Here is a 27,580-nt window from a genome sequence, read left to right on the forward strand (position 1 = left end):
GGGCTTTTGTTGGTGTTTGAAGCCTCTTTGGAGTGATTCATTTTTCAAATATATCTTTCAGTGGGTTAAGCGGTTTTATTCAATTTATTTAGAAAAGATCTAGAGCTGGTTTCATAAGAAAAAGCACAGAAGTAAAGAGAAATGGTTCTCTCTTTTCTTCAAAAGTGATGTCCCTGAAGTCTTCTTGAATCAAGCAGCTGCCTCCCCCCCCCCCCCATGATCCACATTCTCTCTGGCCTCCCTGTTCCTCTTGAACAATCATCAACACTCACCACATTGGACAATGTTGGGTTCTTGCTGAAATCACGACCCCCTGGATTAGGGTGCTGAAGGCTCATTTTCTGGGGCGCTGTGAAATGTGGGGTTTTCATAGAAATGGACAGAAATGGGATGCGGTGGTTGGAAACAGCCTGGGTGAAAATAACATGGGTGCCCGGGGGAATCCAGACGCATGGTAACCCATGTTGGATGTGTAGATTTTGAAATATGGCTACCCTAACTGATCAAAGTTAAAAGGTGGGGAGGCACTTCTCCTGACTGGTAGCAGACGATGTGATCTTAGGCAATGAGATTATGGAGGGTGTATCGTCTCCCACAAGGCAAAGAGATGCACATGACCAACAACCAATAAGAAACTCTGAGGACCATCTATCTGCAAGGTAGCTGTTAAGAGGATCAAACCTGCAACTTTCATATTGTGACTTGTAGCTGAATTTGAACCATCTTCCTTATTTTGAAGCAGCTTGTTTATAAAAGCGATTCAAAAAGGAGGTTGTTCTAACAATAAAATATATATATTGATAATTATATATTATACTATGGTATTATTATGATTAATTGTATATAATTAATGATTGTATATTATAGTATAATATAATTAGTATTTAATAGTTATATATTATTATACTACGTATATGGTATTATAATTAATTGTATACAATTAATGATTATATATTATTCTAATACATTATTATATTATAATATAATATTAGTACAATCAATTGTATATCGTTATTAATTAACAACAACAACAAAAATAATTTCCCCCACTGCCCTACTCGATGCTAGGGATCTCACGGCAGCCTATTGCGAGTCCACTCTCCCACCCGCGCATGCGTCAGTTTTAAAGGAAAACTCCCGCTCGCCATTGGTTGAAGGGCGCCGCCGATCGCTCTGGCCAAAGAGGGCGGAGGGAAGGCCCCAACCCATTGGCTGGCGTTTTCCGAACGGCGCGCGCGGCGATTGGGTGCGGGGGCGTTCCGCGCGGCGATTGGCCTCGCGTTTCTCGCGGACGCCGCCCTGATTGGTGGGGGCGGCCGGGTTTGAAATTCGGGACTGGCGGTTGGGACTCCTAACTGCCGAGGATCATTGTCATTCTCGGGTTGCGAGGGGGGGAGGGGAAGGGGAGACAGGCGGTTTGCTGTCGAGGCCCTTGACCGTATTCCTGAGGGGAAAAAGGAACCGGCGGCGACGAGGAGGCGGGGACCCACCTTGGTCGACGGAGCCATGGCCGTCTCGAGGCAGGACGGGGGAGCGACGGGGCTCCGGAGGGCGAGTCCAGGCGGCCCGCGGCGGCGGCGCTGGGCTACGGCCGGCGAAGGGGACGACGGCGGCGAAGAGGAGGCCGACGCCGCGCTGACGCTGGTCCCCTTCTCGCCGGCGCCCTTGCTCAGCTTCGGCGCCGTCCGCGTGGGCACGTCGCGCCTCCGACGCCTGGCTCTCGAGAACCCGAACGCCGAGCCCGTCCGCGTGGTCGTCGGGAGAGCCCCGCCCGCCGCCAAGGGCTTCGCTGTGCAGGAGCCGCGCCACTGGCTGCTGCAGGTGAGGAGAGCGGCGGGTGGACTGATCAAGGAAGGTGGGGAGGGGGCGTCCCTGCTCGGGCCTGTTGCTGGCCAGTAAGAAGCTCTGCCCCTGTTAAGGAAGGGTTAAAGTAGGGACGGAGCTCCGCGTGTGTAATATATATGTGTCTGTGTTTGTGTAACTTTGCACATATATACACACACACATATATACATATACATACATACATACACACACACACACACATACATATATATATATATATATATATATATATATATATATATGGGTGTGTATCTTTGCATATGTTTGCATATATACACACACACTCTCTCTCACACACACATGTATATATTTGTGGGTGTAACTTTGCATATGATTTTAAGTGAAGAGATCCTAAACCTGTCAGCTGTGTGTATACGAACATGTATGAGTGCTGGCTGTGCACATGTGAGTCCAGGTACACACATGTGAGTCCAGGTACACATATAAGCTAAACAAGCTATAGCTCAGGGCCCCACTCTCTTGGGGGCCCCCAAAAAAATAAAGGAAAAGAAAACTGGATGTACATTTCCAAAATATAAGATAAAAAATAGAATAAAACCTACATCAACAGTGTTTTGTGTTGTGCAGGCTCCTATTTGTTATGTGCAAATGGCTTTAGATACCTATTAGGTCCATAAATTACCTTATAGCATATATTAAGCGCAAAAAACAGCAACAAATTGTTGTTGACAAAGGACAGCTGGACATAGAAAGGGCCCCATTACCTTCAGTAGCTAAGGGCCTCATCAGACCTAAATCCGGCCCTGTATACACTTGTAACACCCTGGAACTTTTCACTGCAGAGTAGTAATAGTAGTAGTGTGTAACAACAATCAATTGTTTCTACAGACAAAGCTTTACTCAAGGTGACAAATGTATGTTGAATCAAAAGAGAATACTAGGATATTCACAGAAGATTTATCAACAGTTCTTACCAATGATGATGTACAATAGAATATCATTGCATGAAATAGGGTAATGCATATATCTTTATAGTGTGACTACATATTTGCAGAGTATCTTTAGCCATAAGGAATGTGCCCAATAGATTTTAGGAGAGTTTGCTAAAGGATTTTATAGCATAACTAGGTAAACCACTTATTAGGAAAATGGAAAAAAGTCTGTCTACCTTGCCTGATTTGGGATGGGTGGTTTAAGCTTTCAATTTCTAATGTTTGGGGTCCACATAGATAAGTGTTCTGTGAAGGAGAGGCCTGGGGATATGAGATCTCTAGTGTACCATTTTTCTTGTGCATTTCTGCATTGACTGAAGAGTTGTGCTGTGGTTTAACTGGTCTTTTTCTGATTCAAGGTGAGGTCCTAAACCTGGTATTGTGAACAGGTGACTGGCTAATATTGTTGTATCAACTTCTTTTCTATGCTATTCTTTTTCTGCCCACTGTAGCCTTTGTATCTTTGTAGGTGCAGCATTGCACTCCTGCAAAATACTAACCACATTCATATATGGCTCATAAGTTATTTGATGAGGGGATGCAATCTAGCCAAAAATATTTAGACATCATTTGTGGCACACACAGAAATGCAAAGAGATTGTAAATTGAGAAGTCCTACATGTTGCCTGTCAAAGGAAATACAGTATACCATCTTTCTATGTTTCATGCTTTTCTTTTGCAGTCTGGAGAGAGAATATTAATTTCAGTAACATGGACACCACTGGAAGGTGGCAAAGTGCGGGAGCTCATAACTTTTGTTGTAAATGATGTTGTTAAACATCAAGCAGTTTTGCTGGGTTCTGCCGAGCAGTCTACAAAGAAAAAGGTATGGAATGTATATATGCATAAAAAAAACTTTCCGAAGTGACCATCCAGTTATACAAGTGGTGTAGTATATTGAAAATGCCTCTTTGTAAACTGCTGGTAGGATATCTTGTGCAGTGAATGTTGAGGTTGCAGAAGCTAAACTTTCTGATGTGGTATTGTCAGGGGTTTCCATAGGTAAGTACAAGGTTTTGGAAAGCCTCCCTAGGTCTCTTTCACTGTCCCTTGCTTAATTTTTGGTATACCTTCCTTGGTTTGATTTTAACCATCCCTAGCATTGCCAGATCTTCTGGAATTTACACCATTAAAAATGCCCAGTGTGAATAAATATGCAGCGATGCTACCTGCATGAATTCTGAGTATTTTTTAAAAATGACAATACATGGACTCTTCATGGTTTCTTATTTCCTTTTACTTTGCAAAGTTGTGTCACTACTGATACTTGCTGGAAAAAATAGTACAGGCGCCCCTCCACTTACATGCGATTGACATGCGTGCAACTACACATGCGTGGCGCTGGGAATTAAATAAATACAGTACCTTGGGTTACGTATCCCTCTGGATGCGTAATCTTCGGGTTGCGAACGTGGCAACCCTGGAAGTGTATACCCTGGGTTTTGCTGCGTGCGGAGAAGTGCTCAATGGCTCACATGCGTGCGCAGAAGGGCGCCTCCAGTTACAGACTTTTTGGGATACAGCCAGGCATCCGGAATGGATGCTGTCTGTAAACAGAGGTACCACAGTAGATTCAAACCAGGAAATGGCGGGAGAGAGCTGGAGAGTCCTTATGGCTTCCAAGGAGCTGAAGAGGACTACAGTGAGGGAGAAAGAAGCCCCAAAGGGACCGGAGGCGCAGTGGCACTTTGCTTTGGCTGCTCAGCCTCCCCAACTAGCAGCTGACATGCGTGATAGTGCATCAGCATCAGTAGCAGCTTTTCCACACATCCATCAGCCAGCCCCAGAGTTTCAACTCTAGTTGAAGTGAGAGTTTTATGGACAGACAGCTGGAGAGGAGGAAAGAAATGAGCATCAAGAGGCTTTTAGAGGGTGCTGCTCACATAATGCAATTTTCCTTATGCGTGCAGGTCCCTGGAACATTGCGTAAGTGGGGGGACGCCTGTATTTCTCAGCATTAAGTAGGCTATGAGCAGCATTATTATTTATACAGTGAGGAAGAGGAAGGGCTACGTAGCTGATAAGGTCTCTCAATATATGCACAGTAATAACTGGATATTTGTGTTGGTGTCATTTTCAGAAAAGTCTTTGGGATACAGTTAAAAAGAGAGCTCCTTCACGGCAATCACACTATCAGAAGAAACTTCCCATAATCAAAAATATAAATGAAACTTTTCACATGTCCAAAAAACCTGGAAGAGTTAGAAGCCCTCTCCAAGCCTGTGAGAACTTGGAAGTGAATGGATGGAGCATTTCATCTAGTGGGAACAGTGCAATCCTCTTAGAAAATAGCTTCTTACACTCTCCAACTGATCCCATACTACAAGAAAAGCAGCGTGTCACTAATCCCCCTCTTTCAATGGGGAGATCAATTCCATATTTTGTTACTGGTACAGTAGCATATAATGAATTACAGCAGGATACAAAACAGACCTGTACTGTTACGCCAAAGTGTGATGATCTTGTGGAAACGAAATTGGAAAGTGGACGTATTAGTTCAGTGAAAGTGGAAAGTTCTAGTACAGATTCAGTTTGCACACCAGAAAATCTGAAAAGCTTTCCTTTGAATCACAGGAAAATTTTAAGCCCTGATTCTTTTGTACACGATAGCTATGAACTTTGTGAAGAGCCTGCTATAGCTACAAGAGTGCCAGTTCTTTCACCTGATCAGTTTTTAAAAGAGAATCAAATAGTTATTCAGCCAACTTCACAAGTACATAAATCGGTGTCCCATTCTTCAAGTTTGGGATCTTACACAATTTGTTCACAACAGAAGGAAAGAAAGCAAATTTTTACTTTTCCTGTGGAGTCTCATTTTTCAAGCAAGCAACTTAATGATGCACGCAGTAAAAAAAATGCAGCATTTCAGTTTGAAAAGTTTGAACGAAATGCAAGTGGGTGCAAGAAAAATGACCCAGATCAAATTTGCTGCTTCCAGAAAGAACATGGTAAAAAAAAGCCTCTGTTGTGCAACACAGTTACTAAAACTAAGTCAGGTTGTCCTGAGGGACAAGGAAGGAACTTATTAAAACCAAAATCTAGAAAATGCCTTTCTAATGCAATTCAGCGATCTGTGGATAATGTTCCTGAAACAGCAAAAATGAAAATGTTGCCAGAACTTCCAGTTATAGAACCTCCAGTTATATATCACAGAATTGAAACAGCTTCAGCTTGCTTAGGAAGAACGTCACATAGTCATAAAAGAAAAAGTGGAGAATATTTAGAAGATACTACTAGCGAAAGTGGTAAATATGTGGAGAACTTTGCAAGAAAAAAAATGATGTCCTTTGTGGAAAATGAAGATGCTTTGAAAGCATCGAAGCCCAAATGTGTGAACGGACAGAAGCAAAGTGAGAAAAAGAAACCAGGTAATTTAACCTTTTCTTCTGTTTATTTGGATGTGTTAAATAAAATATTTGCCATGGATTGGTGATAAAGACCAACTGTGACCATTTATAGCAGCTCTTCAAACAAATTACATTCATTTGATAGGCCTAAAGTGTATTGCTTTCATTTGACATTGAGTCGGCACCTCTTTGACTAGAACAGAAGCTTCTGCATGTAAATGTAGAGTGGGATGATTTACAATATTTCTACACCACCCTTCAGTAAAAAATCTTGATATGATGAAGTGAGATCTGTACATTGTTTCCAACAAACTGATTTTATTGAAGATCAGGATTGGAAAATGGGGCCCAAACTATCAAAATGTGGTGCAAAGTGAAAGATGGAATCTATCTCCTGAATTCCTTTTAAAAAAATAAATTTAGTTTTGTGTTTTCCGATGTACAAATAATCACAAAGAGAACAAATAAGACAATATCAATAAATCCCCTTGGATTTCCTTCCTCCCCTTTTGTGAGTTGAGTCCTTATGTTAAATTTTTCTCCTGCATCTTCTCTGTTAATCCAATTCTATTAAATCTTCAATTAAACCATAGTCCAACTTTTAACTACAAGTATCATGCCAATCCTAATAATAATTTTAATTGTTTACAATGATTTTTAAAATTATATATTTTTCCCATTCCTTATTAAAATTTTAGTCTTCCTGATTCCTAAATTTTGCCATTTCTGAGTAGCCCATCAGTTTAATCTGTAATTCTTACCTCGTAGGGACTGTGCCTTCTTTCCATCTCTGGGCTAATATTGCCTGGGCAGCAGTAGTCGCATATATAAATAGTCTCTTCTAGTCCCTTGGAATTTTGGCACCTAGAATTCCTAAAAGAAAAGTTTCTGGTTTCTTAGGAAAGTTTATTTTAAACATTTTTTCAATTCATTATATATCATCTCCCAAAATTATTTTACTACTTTACAAGTTTACCACATATAAGGTGCCCTCTTTCTCTTTACATTTCCATAATGCATTTGATCTTGCTTTATACATTTTAGCTAATTTACTAGAGGTTAAATACAAATGGTACATAATTTTCATATAATTTTCTTTCAAAGTATAGCATGCTGTGAACTTTAAATCCTGATTCCATAACTTCTCCCTTGCTGCCATTTATGTTATATTCAAAATCTCTCACCCAGTGTATCATCATTGATTTGACCTGTTCGACTTTAGTATACTATTCTAAAAATAATTTTTACATTTTTGAAAGTAATTTAGTCTTATTTTCTAACAGCTCCTTTTAAAATTTAGAGGTTTCATTAAAGAAACCTTTCTTTTTATCCATCTTAAATATATCATTAAGTTGATGGTATTGTAACCAATCAATTAATAATCCTCTTCAAACCTCTTTAATTTCAACTCATGATCTATTTCCATTAATAATTATTTATAAGATACCCAATCATTTCTTATGTCAATTTTTTTTACAGACATCGGCTCCAGTGGTGAAAGCCACCATGGTGTTTTTTGTTCTAATGATTTTTTTAATATTCTCCCCATACGCTTTGCTTACTACATGGTTCAAAAATGCTTTATAAACTTTAACCTTCTCATACCACAGATATGCGTGCCAGCCAAATATGTTATCATGACCTTCAAGGTCTAATAAACCATCATTGTTTTTTAATAATATCCATTCCTTTAGCCAGCATAAACAGGATGGCTCATAAAATAATTCTAAATCAGGCAAGGAAACTCCACCGCTTTCTTTTTTGGTTTCTTCCCCTTCCAGAGGAATCTAGTAATATATTTCTGCCATTCTCTTTTCCCCCTCTTGTTGTCTCTTTCTGTTGTGTTCTTCACAATATTATAATTTGTTCTTGTTCTAATTTTCAGGTTCCTTATCTAAAAAATGGAGGACTGGTAGGAAAACAAAGAAAATTATTCCAGTAGCACAGTCTCAGCTGACGTTTGTGAAACCTTTAAAAACAGGTGAAAATAAAATCTTCTCTATTCTCCATGAAAAGAAAAGTCTCTTAGTGCAAGTGGCAGTTTCAACATATATGATATATTTTAGCTGAAATTAGATTGATCAGTACTACTCCAGAGTATAGGCATATTCCAAAAGTAAAAGCCTGCAAATTAATACATGTTTTTATTGCTGTTGTGCTGCCCTTGGAAAAGGTGTCTCAGCCCCTGTGCCACAGTCTACCCCACTGAGCAGGGTTCCTCACTGGGAAAGTCACCTCCTACCTACCTTCTTCCATGGGTGGATCTCTGGATCCAACCTGGTGTCCATAATTGAGATGTAATGTAACTTTTAATCTTTTTTCAAAGACATTCCTAGGCATCCAATGCCTTTTGTGGCCAAGAACATGTTTTATGATGAGTGCTGGAAAGAGAAACAGCAACGAGGTTTTACTTGGTGGTTGAATTTTGTACTTACTCCTGAGGACTTCACTGTGAAAACAGACACTTCACAAGGTAAAAGAGATCTGCAGGGTCTTAATGTTTCACATATATAAGAATTACTCTAGACTTCAGCAATCCAGTTTGCTTACTTTAAAATCTTTTCATTTATTAACTTGTCAATATAAATATTAGAGTAACAGTACTATTTCCACTGGGAATATAAAACATAACAAAATTACTTAAAACTGGTATATGACTATCACATCAGATAAATTAATGTAATCTGATGTGCTATTTCATTTGAGCTGACGTTCTGCATTCATGTGCACAGAGCTACTTTAACTTGAAAGCTCACATGTGAAGTTCTGCTTCTGTTATTTGGTGTTGCCTTTTTGGAAAGCTTTAAACCCATCAATTCGAGTTAGGGGTGGCAGATCTGCAGCCTCTTCTGCCCACCAGTCATCTCACTCAGTTTACAAAATTGATTGTGCAGCCGAAAAAGTGCCACTCCCTTTGCGTGCTTCCATTGTTAGCATATTGGAGCATTTCTTGCTTTATCATAAAATAATATTTATATACTGCTGTATCATGAATATATCACAGGGGTTTACAACAGTATAAAAACAAAACTAAACAATAGCATAAAAAGTTAAAAACAAAAGCAAAAAGAAATTTAAAACAAACATCAATAGATCATTGTGGGTGAGATACCCTTTAATTGCCTTCATAGACCTGGCAGAATAGAAGTTTTTAGCAAGTGTTTCAGAGTTGGCACGGAAGGTCATTGCTCTCATCTGCTAGCAACAACTGAAGGAAGTTCATTCTTGGCTTTCCAATACTGGCTAGTTCTGCTTCAAGCCATAATCCCTAGTTTGTGTGAAACCCTTAGCCAAGAATCTTGGTATGTTGCTCCTGTCCTTCTTGTTAGTGGGCAGTAGCGAAGTGTGAGTGATCTGCACGCTCAGTGTAGACCTTTAGCTGTGGTTTACCATGACTTATAAATGCACCCTTTCCTTTGAGCTTGTATAATCCTGGATGCACACTGGGTAAAGTTTGTGTGAACTTTCTTCAAAGATTGCAAATATTATCATAGCATCATAGGTGGCAGAGGGTCAAGAGGCCAGTAAGCCCAGTTTCCTACAGCAAGGAAGAACAATCCATTAATTCAGCTTTCCCACCCAATCAAAACATTGTGCTTCTATGGGTATTTTGATCCAGTTGATTCAAGCCAGTGAAATAAACTGCACTTTGTGGAAGGAGGCTATATTTTAATTATTTCATAAAATTTATACATCGCTCAATTGTAAAACAAAACAAAACCCAACAACCCTCAAAACGGTTTACAAAAAGGTTATTATTATTATTGGCTCTGTTTCATCAGCCACTCTGGGCGACTTACAGCCTACAGTGGTATCTCGGGTTAAGTACTTAATTCGTTCCGGAGGTCCGTACTTAACCTGAAACTGTTCTTAACCTGAAGCACCTTTTAGCTAATGGGGCCTCCTGCTGCTGCTGCGCCGCCGCCAGAGCACGATCTCTGTTCTCAACCTGAAGCACTATTTCTGGGTTAGCGGAGTATGTAACCTGAAGCGTATGTAACCCAAGGTACCACTGTATATTAAAACATAATAAAACATCAAGCATTAAAAACCTATCGATGCAGGGCTGCCTTCAGATGTCTTCTAAAAGTTGTACAGTTCTTTATCTCCTCAATGAAATCAAATCAAATCAAATTTTATTATTAAACGGTCACAGACCAGATTAACTCGTACAGCTAGTCAGCGAAGCATAACACCGGAAAAAACAAAGGACAATTTCGATACATAACTGCAATTTAAAATTAGGCAGCATAAATAAAATTAAGTATTTGCCTTCGCCTGCATATTGACATTGGAAAGCTCTTGTTTCCTGCGCCTAATAGCGGCTACACAAAATTTGGCCACATTGATCGTAATTTCAGGAACCTTATCTTCTACCAAGGCTCTCATACGTTGGAGTTCTGGTTCATTTTTAAGCTTTTGTAGAATTGGGGCAATAAAGGTCAAACGTAGATCCTCGTAGTAACTACAGTGCAGCAATACATGCAGACTTGTTTCCACTTCCGATGAGCCACATGGGCAAACACGTGACTCATATGGTTTGCCCTCATATCTGCCTAGCAGCAGGGCAGAGGGCAGAACATTAAATCTGGCCAGGGTAAAGGAGTGTCTGTACTTAGGTATTTGTAAATCAGCCAAATAATTTGCGGGTGAGAACCCTCTCCCAAAGTCTCTAATTATGGCATGTTTATCCATTTTGCCCATATGACATTGCAGCTCTATGTCCCTAATGCGTTGGAGCACTTGACTTCTGGCTCTCTCATATCCTGCCGCTATCAAAATCTGCGGGGAGAATCCCAAGCTTCTTATCTTTTCAAACAGGGAAGCTTTCCAGGTGGAATGAAAGGTGTCTAAGAGTGTTAAAGGAGCCAAACCGGCCGGGGAAAAAATAAGTTTTAACCAGTAGTGTATCTTTAGAATCCACAGCCGCGCATTAACGGGTGGTTGTCCAACTTCTAAGCGGACAGCTATATTAGATACACAGGGGGGGATCCCCAATAAACACCGATAGAATTTTGTTTGAAATGCCTCCATAGGCGCAAAATTTTTAAAACTGCAAACCTGGGATCCATAAGTGAGTTGTGGGAGTATTTTTGCAGCAAAAACCTGGGAGGCCGCCGGAACGTTTTTACCCCCTTTCCCGTGAAAAAATCTTGTAAGGGCTTTATTGGCCCTTCCTGTGTTGGCAATGGCGTTTTTCATCTGTTGGTGCCACGAGACCCTTTCCTGAAAAGTTATTCCCAGGTATTTGAAAGTTGCTACCTGGTCAATAGGTTGACCATTAATTCTCCATTTGTGTTTCCTTCTTTTTTTTGAAAACACCATAATTTTAGATTTGCTGTAATTTATTGATAGTTGTTCCGCTTGACAATAGTCAGCAAGTGATCTCAAAAGCTTCCTCAGGCCAACGCAGGAAAAGGAGAGTAGGACTGCGTCGTCCGCATACAGAAGCACCGGGATGGGAATACCTGCCAGTTTGGGAGGGTGGGCATTTTCTTTCGCCATATTTACTGCTAGAGAGTTGATATAGAAATTAAATAGCGTTGGCGCGAGGACACATCCTTGTTTAACCCCATAGTGTGTTTGAATTTCTTTAGTTAGATGGCCTGACCGATCGCATCTTACCCTCACCCTGGTGTTTTCGTATAGACCACGGATAAGGCATAATAAGCGTTTATCTATGTTTGTAGCGCCAAGCTTTTCCCAGAGTCTATCCCTTGGTATTAGATCAAACGCCGATTTAAAATCCACGAATGCTGCATATATATATTTCTCAATGAAATCAAGAAAAAATTACAAACATATTACAACAAAAGTTATAATACCAAGTAGATTTTAACACTTGCAACTGTTTTCTCTCCAGTCAATGCGGTGTCCGTTATCTTGGGAACAGAGTCTCATAAACCAAGTGTTCCTAGAGCACCAACTAAAGAAGAAGTATCCCTAAGAGCTTATACAGCTCGGTGCAAGCTGAACAAACTTCGTCGCTCAGCTTGCCGTTTATTTACATCAAACGAGATGGTTAAAGCAATAAAAAGGCTGGAGATTGAAATTGAATCAAAACACTTGTTAATTCGGAAGGACAGACATCTCTGGAAGGATATTGGTAAGAATGTAGCTGTGTTCCAGATATTCCTACACATATGTAGAAGAATTGAACTGTGGTGGGAAATTGTATACAAGAACGTGGCCAGGTCTATTTATGGCCTTCAGTTCTATAATCAACAATCCACAGCTTGATAATAGCAATTTCACGGTATATTCTTAGGTAACATCCTTGCCAGATTTTTATATTATCCTGCTTTTGCTTCTGTGTCCATTGCAGGTGAAAGACAGAAAATCCTCAACTGGCTTTTATGCTATAACCCACTATGGTTGCGCATAGGTCTGGAAGTAAGTTTGTATTTTCTTAATGTTTGCAAAGTGTTCTTTGAGCAAGATATTCTCTTGTAGAATCGCTAAGATTTGTACTGGAATCTGTATTAATCAGCCTTAGGGACATAAAGCTTGGTGATAGTGACTGCCGGTAATCAGTAGAACTGGTCTTAAGACTTTGATATTATCTTTATTTCATGACTCAAAGGCAAGGATGCATAGCTGTCAACTTTTCCCTTTTCTTGCGAGGAATCCTATTTGGAATAAGGACATTTCCCTTTAAAAAAGAGAAACATGAAGCCACCCCCACCCCCCGGCACTTGCTGGCCTGTCATCTGCCATCACTCGTGGTCAAGGGAAATATAATTAATATTATATTGCTATAGTTCTTTTAATAAATCTGCTTTGAAGATCTGAATTCTATTGCTGCAAGGTTTTTGTTTTGTTTAAAGTGGATTTTTTTTCTCTCATTAATGAAAGGTAGTCTATGGTGAGCTAATTGCCTTAGAGAGCAACAGCGATGTAATGGGCCTGGCAATGTTTATACTTAATCGCTTGTTGTGGAATCCAGATATTGCAGCTGAATATAGGCACCCAAGTGTGCCTCACTTGTATCGAGATGGTAGGTATTTTTCTTTGCTGTTTTATAATCTTGTTTTATACTTTTTAAAGATGCAGCTCTATATACAATCTGATATTTTCTTACAGGACACGAAGAAGCATTGTCAAAATTTACACTGAAAAAACTTCTTCTGTTGGTTTGCTTTCTTGATCGCGCCAAGCTGTCTAGAATTATTGATCATGATCCTTGCCTCTTTTGTAAAAATGCAGAATTCAAGGTATTCCAATTTAAGCCTCTATATTTGTTTTGTGCATAATTAGATCTTTTTTAAAAATTGAATTTTCCATTAAAAGAAGTAGTACCACAGTGTTACATAAGAAAAACAAAAGATTAGTAGATTTGAGTGTATATATGTGGAAGCCACAAGATACTAATTTTAAGACTTACATTTGTTTCCCAAGGTGGTAATTTTCTTCTATGGCTGGAACAGGAATTTTAAGTTGCCATTAACAAATGCAGCTTGATTTTGTGTGCTTATTAGCTGAGGAATAGGCATTTGGCAATTTCTTTTTATAGGCTGTGGTAGGTAGTAGTCTTATTAATGTTTGTGACTAAAGTCTATGACTGGGTTAAACGTACTGGAAGTTAAGAGAATTCCTGTTTGCCTTGCAGCACAATCTTATGGCTGTTTACTTGAAAATGAGCCCCATGATGTGCGCACAGAACTGATAATCTTTCATGAATGTAATTTGTTGCCTTTTCTCCAGTCTAGTAAAGAGATACTGCTGGCATTTTCCCGAGATTTTCTAAGTGGAGAAGGTGATCTTTCTCGCCATCTATATTTCCTGGGCTTTCCAGTTCATCACGTGCAGACTCCACTCGATGAGTTTGACTTTGCTGTAACAAATCTAGCCACAGATTTGCAATGTGGCATTCGTCTAGTGTAAGTCTTCACTGCATTTTGTTGCTGAAGTTATAGAAGGATTTCACTTGAGGAAATGGGCTATATTTTTAACATGGTATCTTTGTATTTTCAGAAGAGCATTGGAACTTCTTTCGTCAAACTGGAGTCTTTCCAAAAAATTGAGAGTTCCTGCAATAAGTAGACTTCAAAAGATGCATAATGTCAAGATTGCCTTTGAAGTACTAAAAGATCATGGAATACAGTTGGAAGATGAACATGGTAAGTGCCAGCAAAGTAGAAAGTAGTCTCCTTATAAAACAAATGTGTGGATGCTGCAAATCAGTAACCTATTTGACTGATTTATAGGTACATCGATTGACGCTAAGGATATTGTGGACCGGCATAGAGAGAAAACACTTGCACTGCTGTGGAAAATAGTATTTGCTTTTCAGGTATTGTATAATGATTTTTTGGCAGTTAATCTCTGAAACATATATTGAAGATGTGTAGTATGCATCTAGGACTTGGAGTATTGTATCTTCAAAAAAATGGGGTGCTGTATAAAAAATGGCCTGTATATAGAAGCCAATACTACTGAAGGGCAGTTCTCAAAAGCAGTTCCACGCCTATACCAAATGCACAGAGATGACCTCACCAACTGCATGTAAAGTAGAACATCAGCACAGTTGACTCCCAACTTCCATACATTTAACTTGTACAATCACAGCTTTATGCTGGCAGCCAGCTTGTTGAAATCACAGAAATTGTGATTGTGAAATCACAGAAAGTGTGGAAAGAGCTTTTAAGCTTCTCCACCTTGCTTCCTGGGTTCTGGGAGGTTCTTGTGTGAGATCTTGCAGGATCTCCCAGAGCCCGGTAAGCAAGGTGGATAGCCTTGCATGGGGGGCCAAGTCACACCAGCTTTGGAAAGGTAGAGGTGCTGCTGTTAGGGAGATTCTGGGGTTTTAACTACATGCAGCTTCAGCTTTGCACACAATCCCTGGAACGTAACCCCTACACAAGTTGCAAGATGGGGAACACTGAACATGTGGGAGAAAAGGCCGTATGTCTTACATAGTTAGATGAGCTATGCTTTTATAATTGGTAGTGATGTGAAATGTTACATGAAATGTACAGAACTGGTGCATCAAAAAAGGGAAGACATCGAGGTCTGATGCCTTTAAAAATACTATCAACAAATTTACGAGCATTGAAATTAATTATGGAAAAATAGTCTTGATTAATTTTATCACATAACAAAATGTGCTGTGGAGTCGAAAGAGTTCTTGTTTATCTTAAATTGGTTATACAGGTGCATAACCAGTTTACATTTTCTTTCATATGTTATTTAGCCATCTCCAAATTTTAAACCAGAGCAAGTTTGTGTTTTGTCAGGATTGACATTGTCCTGCCCACCAAATGTTCCACCTTAGTATGCAATTGCTATATTCACCTTAGAGCAGTGATGTGGGCCAGGACATTTTCAGTGCTTTATCTTTCCACTGAAAAATGTTACCGCTGTTTCATAAGTTCATTTTCTAAAACAAAGGTTTCTGGAAAACCCATCCTGCTGCTTGCAGAATAAGCTTCGTTAAGTTAAATGAGAGTTGCATTTGAATAAACATGATTGGACTTGTTCTGCTAGCGTTGTCCTGATAACATAGTTGTTATTTGTCATTTGTTTAGCATGCTTTGAGAAATACAGTGATTTACGTACATATCTCTAAAGATCAGAAACCCTCATCTTTAGAAATAATATTTTAAATTTGTTCTTGTTAAGGTGGAGGTTTCCCTTGATAGGGATCAGTTGAAAGAAGAAATTGATTTTTTGAAGAACATGCACGTTACAAAAGTGAAGTCTGCTGCTTTAGAATCTCGATTTGCCAACAAAGTGAGAAAAGACAGCAGTAACTTTTATTCATCCGAAAGCTGCAGTGAAAATGTAAAGATGCTGATGGATTGGGTCAATACCGTCTGTGGGTTTTACAATGTCAAGGTAAAAACTTTCCCAATAATCATCTCTGTTCTGTTTCCTCCCCAATAAGCAAACAAGTATTATTTGATAGACCACAACTAATTGATGGAAGCAAGCTTTAATCAGCGGGACTGAGATTTAAGGAGATGTTTATTTATTTGGCTGTTCAGCATGTTTTTATTATGGTGCATTATAAATGACTGAAAAACGGCATAATGGGGTCATGATCCTGCATGGACTGTACTTGCCGCAATCTTGCCTGCCTGTTTCTTATTAAACTTCATTGATGCTAGGATTCCATCCTTTTGTGGGAGAGGGTGCCTAATGACCTGACATTAGGCATTTACATATGTTCCTATGAAACAGTACTGACAAAATCAATAGGTTCCCCTTTCCTTTGCAACAAACTGGTTTAAAGGAAACATTTGGATGGACTGTTTAAATCTACAACAATGGCCATATCAAATGGTAACTTCTTGTTGATGCATCAAAGCTAATCTGACAAACACTAAGGATAAATTTACTTGTTTCATGGTCCAAGTTGCTTCTTGGAAAGAATTGGAAAATGGTAGGAAACGACCTTGTACTGAGTCAGTCCATTTAACTCAGTATTGTTTGTACTGAATGGCTGCAGATCTCCAGGGTTTTAGATGGGACATTCCTGTTCCTACCTGGAGATGCTGGGGATTGAACCCGGGACCTTTGCATGCAAAACAGATGCACTGCCACTGAGCTGTGGCCCATCCCAATCACATCTCTTAGAACTTACTATTCTGAAAGCTGCCGAAGGTAAATCACCAAGTACTGTGTTTTTATAGAACATCTTTTTTATGGTTTGTTGTACCAAACATGACAAGCAGATCCTAACCTGATTTTCTTTAGTACACTACAAATTTATACTTTAGCTTAGTACTGTTTTTGAAGATTTCATGCCACTGTAATTTCAGTAAGTGTTCCAATATAATAACCCCTAGAGAACCCCAAGTAAAAGAAGATTGTTACCACAATTATCTGGCTGTAAAGAGCAAGGGGTATTAAAGTTATTAATTTTCAGACTTTGAATACTGTGGTGTGGGAAGGGTATTTTCCCTCTAGATATGCTTTTCAAAAAGAAAAGCCATCGAAAGAAAGGAATGCATTGTTGAGTAGGCTAGATTTCAGAAATGGAGGCCTAGAACTCAGGTTTATTAGCACATGGTATGCTGATACAAACCTTCAAATAGAGAAGCCACTGGCAGAAAATATTTGCTTAACTGGTTTTGTGTTTTTAACTAGGTTGAAAACTTTACAGTATCCTTCTCGGATGGAAGAGTGTTGTGTTATTTGATTCATCATTATCATCCATGTTATGTGCCTTTGGAAGCTATCTGCCAGCGCACAACTCTAACAGTAGAATGCACCAAAAGTGGTACAGTTGCTCTAAATTCTTCCTCTGAGTCTGATTCTTCTCTGACTGTACTCAATGGAGCTTTTGATGAAAGTGAGTTCATTAAATGATTATTGAAGGCAGAGGGAAGATGCTTATTACCACTTTATTTGACTTAATAAATTCAATCTTTTTTCTCTGTTGTTTTTTTTTAATAAAGCTATAACTTCTTCCGTGCTTTATAAAGAACTCCTTGACAATGAGAAGAGAAACTTCCAGCTGATTAATGCTGCAATTTCTGACCTTGGTGGTGTTCCTGCTATGATTCACCATTCAGACATGTCCAATACAATTCCTGATGAGAAGGTAATCAACCATGTCTTTACAATTCACCATTGCCTTCTTCAATCACAACTTACTTTTATCGCAACTTGCTAAGTTTCTGTATATTCTCTGCTCTCTTGGTTTTCTTTAGGTAGTTATTGCCTATGTGTCATTTCTTTGTTCGCGACTTGTAAATCTTTCTAAAGAGATTCGAGCAGCTCGACTGATTCAGTCAGTGTGGAGGGAACACAGATTGAAAACAAGATTAGCACAGGTATTTCTTTGAGTTACTTTGCATGTTTTCCAAAATAATCAGCAAAATGATTCTACAGTATCTATCGATGTTACATGGACATATTCGATCAGCAGTGGAATTTTTCTTTTGCTAGATTTTTGAAGAAAAATCAAATGGTGCAGTTGTAATTCAGAAGCATTGGAGAAGATACATGGCCCAGGTGAAACTTCAGAAATTAAAAAAAGCAAAGCAGGAAGAAGTTGAAAGAGTATCTTCTGTTGTCATTCAGGTATGATTGACTTTTCATGTGAAATTGCTATGTCAAAATTACTGCATTTCCTAGCCGATTGATATTACCAGGTGCTGTTTCATTTCTGCCCAGAATAAGATTTCAGAACCAAGTAAAATATGGCTCACTATTAGAACACTTTATATGCCATACTTTTGTATAAAGAATATTGAATTTTATTGTTCGAGTCCACCAGCTTACTTAAAATATATGCATAGAAAGAATTGGGCATTTTTCTTGTATTAAAACTGTAAATGTGCAGTGAAATCTGATTCTTACAGCTGTGTATCACTTTTTCCACCCCAGACTTGCTGGAGAAGATACAATGCAAGAAGAAAATACTTGCAGCTTCGGCAATATACAATTATTGTTCAAGCAAGGATAAGAACGTTCCTTGCTGTTGCTGCTTATAAAAAAGTTTGCTGGGCTGCTCTCACTATTCAGAGGCACTTTAGGGCTTTTTTGATAGCAGAAGCCCATCGCCAAAAATATCAAAGGATGAAACAGTCAGCGCTTGTGATTCAGTCTGCATTTAGAAGATGGAAAGGCTTCAAAATGAATTCAAAAGTTGAAATAGAGAAGCGACTGCAAGCAACTGAACTAGCAAAGAAGGAGAGAGCTGCAGTTGTAATACAGTCATGGTACAGGATGACCAGAGATCGAAACAATTACTTACATATCAGACACAGTGTTATCAAGATACAGGCCTTGTTCAGATGTCTTAAAGCTAAATTCATTTACAAACGGAAAAGACTGTGTGTGATGGCTATTCAGAAGTGTTACAGAGCTTACAGAATGAGGAAAATTGACAGGGAAACATATTTGCAGAAACGTTTGGCAGCTATATTCCTGCAATCTGCTTATAGAGGAATGAAAGCTCGTTTATTGTGTAGACAAGTCAGAGCTGCCGGTGTCATTCAGGTACACTACCGTGCATACAGAAAGCAAATTTTTCTGAGGCAGAAGTTCTTGCAGCTAAAAAAGGCTGCTGTGTGTTTGCAAGCAGCTTACCGGGGCTATAAAGTACGGAAAATGTTTAAGTGTCAGAAAATGGCTGCTGTTAAGATCCAGTCTGCTTTGAGGGCTTATGCTGCAAGAAGAAAATACCAAGCTTTGATTCAAGCTACCCTTGTGATTCAGAGATGGTACAGGGCTTCCAAAATCAGAACAAGGTTTTTGAAGACAAGAACAGCTGTAATTTTCTTGCAGGCAGCTCTGCGTTCTTGGCAAGTAAAGAAATGCATTAAGAGCTGGCATGCTGCCGCAATTAAAATACAATCTGCCTTTAGGAGATACATGGCTCTGAAAAAGTTCAGGATGGTGAGAAATGCTGCTCAAACACTTCAGCAGCATTACAGAGCCAAAGTTTTGGGCAGAAAACAACAGCAGGAATACGTTGCGCTTCGCAATAGCATTGTACAACTCCAGGCAGCTTGGAGAGGGAGGGTTGTGAGGAAGGGAATCCAAAGACAGCACCGTGCTGCAGTAGTCATACAGTCCTATTTCAGGATGCACACCAGTCAAACAAAGTTTAAAAGTTTCAGAGGGGCTTCCATTAAGGTTCAAAGGTGGTATCGTGCTGCTGTCCTAGCCAGGAGTGAAAGGCAGGAATACCTCACTTTAAAGGTTGCAGTTGTTAAAATGCAAGCAATTTACAGAAGCGTAAGAGCAAGGCGTGAAATTCAACGCATGCACCAAGCAGCAGTTATTATCCAAGCCATGTTTAAAATGCATCAGAGTAAGGTTAGATATCAGGCAATGAAACTGTCAGCAGTTGTAATTCAGAGGCACTACAGAGCTCATTGCAGAGGGAGAATGGAACGGGAAAAGTATCTCAAGTTAAGGAAGGCTTCTCTTGTACTACAGGCTGCCTACAGGGGGATGAAAGTTAGACAGGAGCTAAAAGCTTTGCACCAGTCTGCAACTTCTATTCAGTCATTTTATCGAATGTACAAGCAGCGAAAATCTTTCCTGAAGCTAACTGCAGCGGCAAAACTGATTGAACAATGGTATTGTGGTTCTAAATGTCGCAATGCTCAGATGCGCAAATACAGGCAGATGAAGACTTCTGCCATCCAAATACAGGCTGCCTTCCGAGGTATGAAAGCGAGGCTCCATTTGCAAAGGATGCATATGGCTGCCACCACCATCCAAAGGCGATTCAGAACTTTTCTTCAGAGGCAAAGGTTTGCTTCTCTTAAGGCAGCTGCTGTGACAATTCAGAGGAAGTACCGAGCAATGGTACTCTCTAAACAGCAGCGTGAAGAGTATGTCCATCTCTATAAAGCTGCCATCGTAATACAGTCTGCCTTCAGAGGCCTGCTGGCCAGGAAACGTGTGAGCCAAATGCATGGGGCTGCTACAGTTATCCAAGCAGCTTTTAGAAGACATACAGCTTATACTCGATACCAAGCTGTGAAGCTTGCTTCTGTTTCCATACAGCAGCATTATAGAGCATACCGTGAGATGAAACACGCAAGAGGACTCTACTTAAAATATCGCCACTCTGCTTTAGTTCTTCAGGCTGCTTACAGAGGAACGAAAGTGCGATGCATCTTGAGGGAACAAAATTATGCTGCAACAGTCATACAGAGTAACTATAGAAGGCACAGGCAGCAGTGTTCCTACAAAAAATTACAATGGGCAGCCAATGTTATACAGGTTCAAGTCAGGGCCAATAAGCTGTGCAAAACTGCAGCCCAGCAGTATTCCTCTGCTAAAAGTGCCGCCATTTGCATCCAGAAAGCTTTTCGCTGGATGAAGGCAAGACGATGTCAGCAAAGGCACCGAGCTGCCATTGTGCTTCAGCGGAATTTTAAAATGCAGAGAGAACGTAGAAAATACCTTGCTTTGAAAGCAGCTGCTGTAGTCCTTCAGAGGCGGTACAGAGCATCAGTTCTGGCAAGGAGGCTGGCTCAGGAATACGTTTCTGTTTGTGCAGCCGTTATCTGTGTCCAGTCTTTCTACAGAGGATTTAAAATCAGGAAGGAAATTGAGCGCAAACACTTAGCAGCAAAGGTAATTCAAGCAACATTTAGAATGCACAGGGCTAGGGTCTCTTACCAAAAGCTGAGAGGTGCTGCCGTCACCATACAAAATTCCTACCGGTCTTACCTAAAGGGAAAACACCAGCAAAATACACACCTGGCAATTAAGAACTCTTCTGTAATGATTCAGTCCACATACGGAGAGTTAAGAACAGGGCAAGAAGTGAAAGCTATGCACGTCGCAGCAACTCTCATCCAGTCTCTCTATCGAATGCATGCCCAGCGCAGACACTACAAGTTGATACGCAGGGCTGTGATAACTATTCAGTCTGCCTATCGTGGAAGGGTAGCACGCCGAAAGGCAAAGGAAATCCGTGCAGCTAGAAAGATTCAGTCCTTCATTCGCATGACTGTGGCTCGTAGAAAGTTTATTCGCCTCAGAACAGCAGCTACTGCAGTACAGACTCATCGCTGTACAAATAAAGCCATAGAACAATACCAGAAATACTGGGAAGCTGCACTTTTAATACAGCGGCGTTATCGGTCTTACCTGGCTATGAAACACCAAAGAGTAGCTTATTTACAAACTTTGAAGAGCATCATCATTATGCAAGCTACAGTCAGGAGTTTCCTTGAACATCTAAGGCTCTGCAGATTGAAAAGTATCCAGGTATTTAGGTATACTTACTTCAACATTACTTGTTACTGATTCCTGTAATATATGTACACAAGAACCACTCCTCTGAGTCAAAAGCAGGGTGGGCAATATGGCTAGATTCTTATTATAATGAATATGCTCTTTCCCTCTTTGAATCCTAAACCTCATTCTGTGCTTTTTCTGTTCTGCTGGTTTTCTATATTGGGAACAAAATAGTATACCAGCAAAAGGAGATACTGTATGTTTTTCTATACAAAATAGCCTGAAGCAAAGGCCCCAAATCTGTCTCTTATCAAAATCTAAGGTATTTTTAAAAAGTGCTTAAATTTGTCTAGATCTTGTGAAATTTTTTCTACTGATTCAGAAGCGGAAGTGAAAGCCGTAACCAAAAGTGGTAGTGGTGCAGGGGGAAGTTCTAGTTTTTGTTAGAGCAAGTTGGTTTGCAACTTTCTTGTTCAAGTTCCTTGGGTATTATTATTATTATTATTATTATTATTATTATTATTAATTAATTACTTCTCCCCACTCTGCACGGCTCTCAACAGAATTAAAAGCACAATAGAACATCAAACATTAAAAACTTCCCTAAACAGGGCTGGCTTCAGATGTCTTCTAAAAGTCAGATAGTTGTTTATTTCCTTTACATCTGACGGGAAGGCGTTCCACAAGGTGGGCGCCATTACTGACAAGGCCCTCTGCCTGGTTCCCTGTAACCTCACTTTTTGCGGTGAGGGAACTGCCAGACGGCCCTCAGAGTCTGGGCTGAATGATGGGGGTGGAGAGATATATTTGAGATACATGTCTACTGCTGGTAGTCAAATTGCCTGGCAATGACCTTACAGTTTTGGATTAAGGTCCTTACAGAACCATCTATGCCCATATGACCCAGGGATTCAAGATTGGTACAGGGGCCTTCCTTGCATGACTACCAGGCAGAGATGGGGTGGGCACAACCTTTTTGTGGTGTTCCCCATGGCTGTGGAACGCCCCCTCCCAACCTCTTCCATGGTAATGTTTTAGGCCAGCTGTACAGATTATTAATGAGTGTTCACCAAGAAGTAACTTTTACTTTTAGTATTATACCGACTGTGATACATTTATAAATTTTTTTACTGCTGTTACAATTGTGATGCCGTTTTATACATTTTAATTGTTTTTATGTGTGTCTCCCCCCCCCCCCCGCCCCTTATGGTTTTGCACAGGGCCGGCAGAGTTTTCTCCTTCGTTTTGCAGCTGCTGCATATCATCATCTCGCTGCTGTTAGAATTCAGAGGGCCTACAGAGCTTTTCACTTGAAGCAAGCACACTTGCAGCTCTCTTCAGTTCTGTACATTCAGGTTAGCTTTTAGAACAAATGTATTGCTCTAGGAGCTTCTTTCTACCAAGTGCCTCTTCTGTTCTTGAAAATGCTCAGTCTTTTTTATTAGTTCATGTTACAGTGGTACCTTGGGTTACAGACGCTTCAGGTTACAGACTCCTCTAACCCAGAAATAGTACCTCGAGTTAAGAACTTTGCTTCAGGATGAGAACAGAAATCGTGCAGCTGCAGCGCTGCGGCAGCGGGAGACCCCATTAGCTAAAGTACCTCAGGTTAAGAACAGTTTCAGGTTAAGAACAGACCTCCAGAACGAATTAAGTTCTTAACCCGAGGTACCACTGTACTTACACATGTCTTGAAGTTCCTAGTTTCATCAAGGCCATTTCTTTAATTCCTTTAAAAATGTATAGGTAATCTTAGCAAGAAAATATTTTTCTCTTTGTCCTGTGTGTGTTTAAGCAGAGGTGGTATCGAGCAAAACTGCAGAGGAGGAGATACCTTCAAGATCGTGAGAATATTATTAAAATACAAAGAAGGGTGAGGAGACGGAAGAGTTCCAGAAATGTAGCTGCAAATGCGGTTCAGGGAGGCATGAACCAAGAAGCCCTAATCAATGGAGTAACTAAATTCCAGGTAAACCAAGATCCTAGAGATACTGCTTCTGTTTTATGGAGTCATATGGTTATATTTAAGGCCTTGTTTTATTCTTATGTGTGAGAGTTGTAACCATGGGGCATGAAGTGGTAAGGGCCACTGCTTAGTGATAGAGCTTTGAATACAAAAAGCCCACAGTCAGCCACTGACATCTTCAGGTGGGCTGTATATGACCCCTGTGAAACACAGGAGTCACTACCAGCCTTTGGTATTCTCTTCCTAGGAGCAAGATGTACTAATGGCCTGACTTGATAGAAGGCAGCTTCCTGCGTTTGCTAAGGATGATGGGAATATTGCCACAGCAGGAATGATATTGTTATGGATTCTAATGGGGTGCATGGCTCCATTCTTAACGTCTACATTGGACTTTCCTTTCACTTATTCACTGTGGCGAACGGAATTGGAGTAGTTTTTTACTCTCCACCTTTTATCTAAAAATCTGAATATTTTCTGTATTTATATGGTGCTTTAATTGTCAAACCCCATCAGTAAACAGAAAGCAAACATTCTAGAAACCACTGAAAAAGATAAAGATAAGAAATAAATCAGCTGAGACATGAACAAGTCTTTTCTATTCTGCTTCTGATCACTGAATGATGCCTGGAAGCCACTGAATGCAAAATATTAATTGTGCTAGAATTGGTTGGAAAACCATAAAATTATATTCTGTAATGTAACAGGCTTTCTCCTCTCTCTTTCCTTCAATATGAATCACTTTCCCCCTCGCCCCCACCCTCATCCATCATAAGTCACTGTGGAGAGGGTATTCATGTAGGAAGAAGACTGACACAGCAAAAACGAGAGCTCTGCGAGATAGCTTGTCGATTGCCAATAAAGAAAGCAAAGAAGATAAGAAGCTATGCAACAGAACAGCACTTGCCATTGATCGGCTTCTCAAATATAAACACTTTTCTTACATTCTGGCAGCTTTAAAAGACTTGGGTTTGTATTTTTTAGATTAAAAATAATTCCGAATACACCATAAATACCATTCTTTCTACAAATTTACCAACATAAAAGGTGTAGCAGTAAAGATGGGGTGGTGGTGGAATTACATCATTATTACCTGCCTAGTAGAGTGGTACCTCGGTTCTCGAATTTCTCCATTGATGAATGTTTCAGAACCTGAACGTCGAAAACCCGGAAATAAATGCTTGTTTTCAAACGGGCCTCAGAATTCGAACAGCTTCTGCTGTGTGTTTTTCCATTTTCTCAGTTGAATTTGCAGACAGCCCTTTGCACCTCAATTTTTGAACATTTTGGAACTCAAATGGTCTTCCAGAAAGGATTATGTTTGAGAACTGAGGTACCACTGTACTTTCATATTGGAAGGACTAGTTTTCCTGGTGTGTAGTGGAAAATGGGATCGTTTGACCAGAGTAGAATGGCATCCAATCCAATCCAACCCCACTTCATGCACTGAGAAGCATGAAATTTCTCTACCCCGGTGGTTCCCCATTAGCTAAGTACCACAGACCCCTTGTTTTTCAAAAGCAATGCCATGGACCCCCTACTTTTGAAAATGTTGATATTTCTGTGGTGGTTTTTGTTATGTGAATGGTGCCACCATACCCTCCAACATGTCCCAGTGCAGAATTTGGGTGTGTGCTTGTGCAAGTCACATGACCTGCATGGTGCCCGGAAACATATGCTTTTGGGTGCCATGCTGCCCCTGACAGTTGATGGGTGCCACAGACCCCCAATAGAGAACCATAGCTCTATCTCAATTACTGTGTGCCAATGAGAACTGGCCACTATTTCCATGGTGCATTTCGTCCAACTGTTTCCACCCTGAAAATAGGCTGATCTATATTTCTTTCTGTCTCCCTCTCCAGAGGTTGTTACCCGACTGTCACCCGTTTGCTGTGAAAGTATGGTCCAGAATGAAGCAGTACCCACTATTTTTACTTTGATACGGAGTTGCAATCGCAGTGTCCCTAGCATGGATGTCATACGTTATTCTGTCCAGGTCCTGCTTAATTTGTCAAAGGTACTTCTGCATTTTCAAGTATTGTTGAATGGTCTCAGTCCCCTTTTTATTGCCAGAATTCGAGGCTTAGAGCTGCTCTTGATCGCTGCTATTGGACTTGAGAGCTCCAATTCAGAATGGGGCAGGAGTGAGGACACTCCTTCCTGCAAATCCACTAACAGTCGTTACAGTGTTGTTTTGCTATTTTCTTTACACCGGACTATATATCCAGTGTAAGACGTCTGTTAAGACTGTCTCAAATACAATGAGGCCTTCTTTGCTCAAAGTTGGAGGAAAAGTACTTAACCAGAACTGTTTTTCTTTTCAAGTATGAAAAGACAACTGAAGCTGTTTACACAGTGGAGAATTGTGTTGATACTTTACTGGACCTACTTCAGATGTACAGAGAGAGAGCTGGCGACAAAGTTTCAGAGAAAGGTGGAAGCATTTTTACCAAGACGTGCTGCCTGCTTGCTCTTCTTTCAAAGGACTCAAGAAGAGCTTCTGTAAGTTTTGGTTGCTCTCCACTCCATCCCATCATTAACTATTGTGAAATTGTTTTCCCGTTTGTGAGGGATGAGCAGGAGAGATTTGCCACAGTGGCTCCTAATATACAAACACGGCTGGTAGTGTGTTAAAGCTGCTATTTTACACAGCCAGTTAGTGCCAAATGCATTTTACCTTTGTTGAGAATGGCAGGGGAGTGTTTAAGCTGGAGACCTGATATTTGGGAACAGCAATGGTGCTGTTGGAGGATCTTTGACAGGCAAGCTTTGGAACTGTGTCACTCTAGGATTGGATGGTGAGGGGTCTTAATCACTTCCATTAAAACTGGTGCTTTTCTATGTGTTTCCTAAAAGTTTACTCCTTTCAGGCTTCACTGAACTAAGCATTACACTGTATTTAACTATAAAATGTGGTTTAATTTTTAGGAGATCCGAGGCAGCTCACGAGTAGTTACTCGCCTTCAGAGCCTGTTTAAACTCACAGCACGGAAACATCAAATGGATGCACGAAGAATGCTTGCCAAACAGAAGTTGGCTGCATACAAAAATGGGCATTTCTCTGTCCCAGCAACACCTCTAAGGACAACAATAGTTTCAAGGTAAGAAATCCTAATCTTTCAATTTCCGTGCTTAAAAGAGAGAAAAAAATCCTGCTTTTTCAGCACAATTTCCTCCCCTTTAACCTACAGGCAGAGACCAGAATGGGTTTTAAGGAAAGGTAATATAAAAGAGATTGTTGATCCTCTGCAAGCAATTCAAATGGTGTTGGATACACTTGGAATTCCTTATTACTAAAGAATGACTTAAAATGATACTAAAAAAGCATTGTCAGGATCAGCTTTCATATTATGTAGAGTGTCATATAAATCTATATCCAATTTTATCAGGATATATTTGTGATACCTCAGTTTTACTGCACATTTTTGTATGTCAGCTTGTGATTGGTATTGTCTTTATTAATTACTTGGATATGATTTGTAAGTAACAAACTAAACTATGTATTTTTTTTAAAGGCTGAGATTTTGTACAATAAAATGGAAACCATTCTGTTTACATTGTTGGCTATGGTTTTTATTTTGTTTGGATGTTCTTGGAGATTTGGGATCTACAGTGGTGCCTCGCAAGACGAAAAGAATCCATTCTGTGATTCTCTTCGTCTAGCGGTTTTTTCGTCTTGCGAAGCAAGCCCATTGACGGATTAGCGGATTAGCGCAATTAGCGGCTTTTAGTGTCTTATCTGCTGATCGGATCAGCTGATAAGCGGCTTAGCGGGGGGGAAAGGAAAAAAACCCAGGAACTCGCAAGGCATTGTC

At 40.1% G+C, this 27,580-nt stretch overlaps 1 protein-coding gene across 2 annotated transcripts; it reads left to right on the forward strand.

Annotated features, from left to right (window-relative positions):
• Positions 1–1,506: 1,506 nt before the first annotated feature.
• On the forward strand, positions 1,507–27,320 carry ASPM (assembly factor for spindle microtubules; the record flags this gene model as incomplete). Of its 2 annotated transcripts, none has more annotated exons than XR_014527014.1 (25): positions 1,507–1,821; positions 3,481–3,624; positions 4,879–6,166; positions 8,031–8,126; positions 8,472–8,618; positions 12,009–12,251; positions 12,471–12,538; positions 13,001–13,142; positions 13,229–13,359; positions 13,850–14,025; positions 14,120–14,265; positions 14,353–14,438; positions 15,767–15,982; positions 17,237–17,441; positions 17,548–17,693; positions 17,803–17,925; positions 18,041–18,175; positions 18,482–21,840; positions 23,023–23,157; positions 23,601–23,771; positions 24,542–24,734; positions 25,628–25,782; positions 26,091–26,267; positions 26,694–26,866; positions 26,957–27,320. XR_014527014.1 is itself a non-coding variant. In XM_083506700.1 (25 exons), the coding sequence occupies 25 exons, from the start codon at positions 1,507–1,509 to the stop codon at positions 27,060–27,062; spliced, it is 8,268 nt and encodes a 2,755-aa protein (XP_083362826.1). In that variant the 3' UTR covers positions 27,063–27,320. The 2 variants fall into 2 exon arrangements, 1 of the variants encoding a protein (XP_083362826.1); XM_083506700.1 differs by having other exon boundaries at positions 18,482–21,832.
• Positions 27,321–27,580: the final 260 nt, after the last annotated feature.

This window comes from Podarcis liolepis, assembly GCF_965112155.1.
Source record: "Podarcis liolepis genome assembly, chromosome: 6".
NCBI lineage: Eukaryota > Metazoa > Chordata > Lepidosauria > Squamata > Lacertidae > Podarcis > Podarcis liolepis.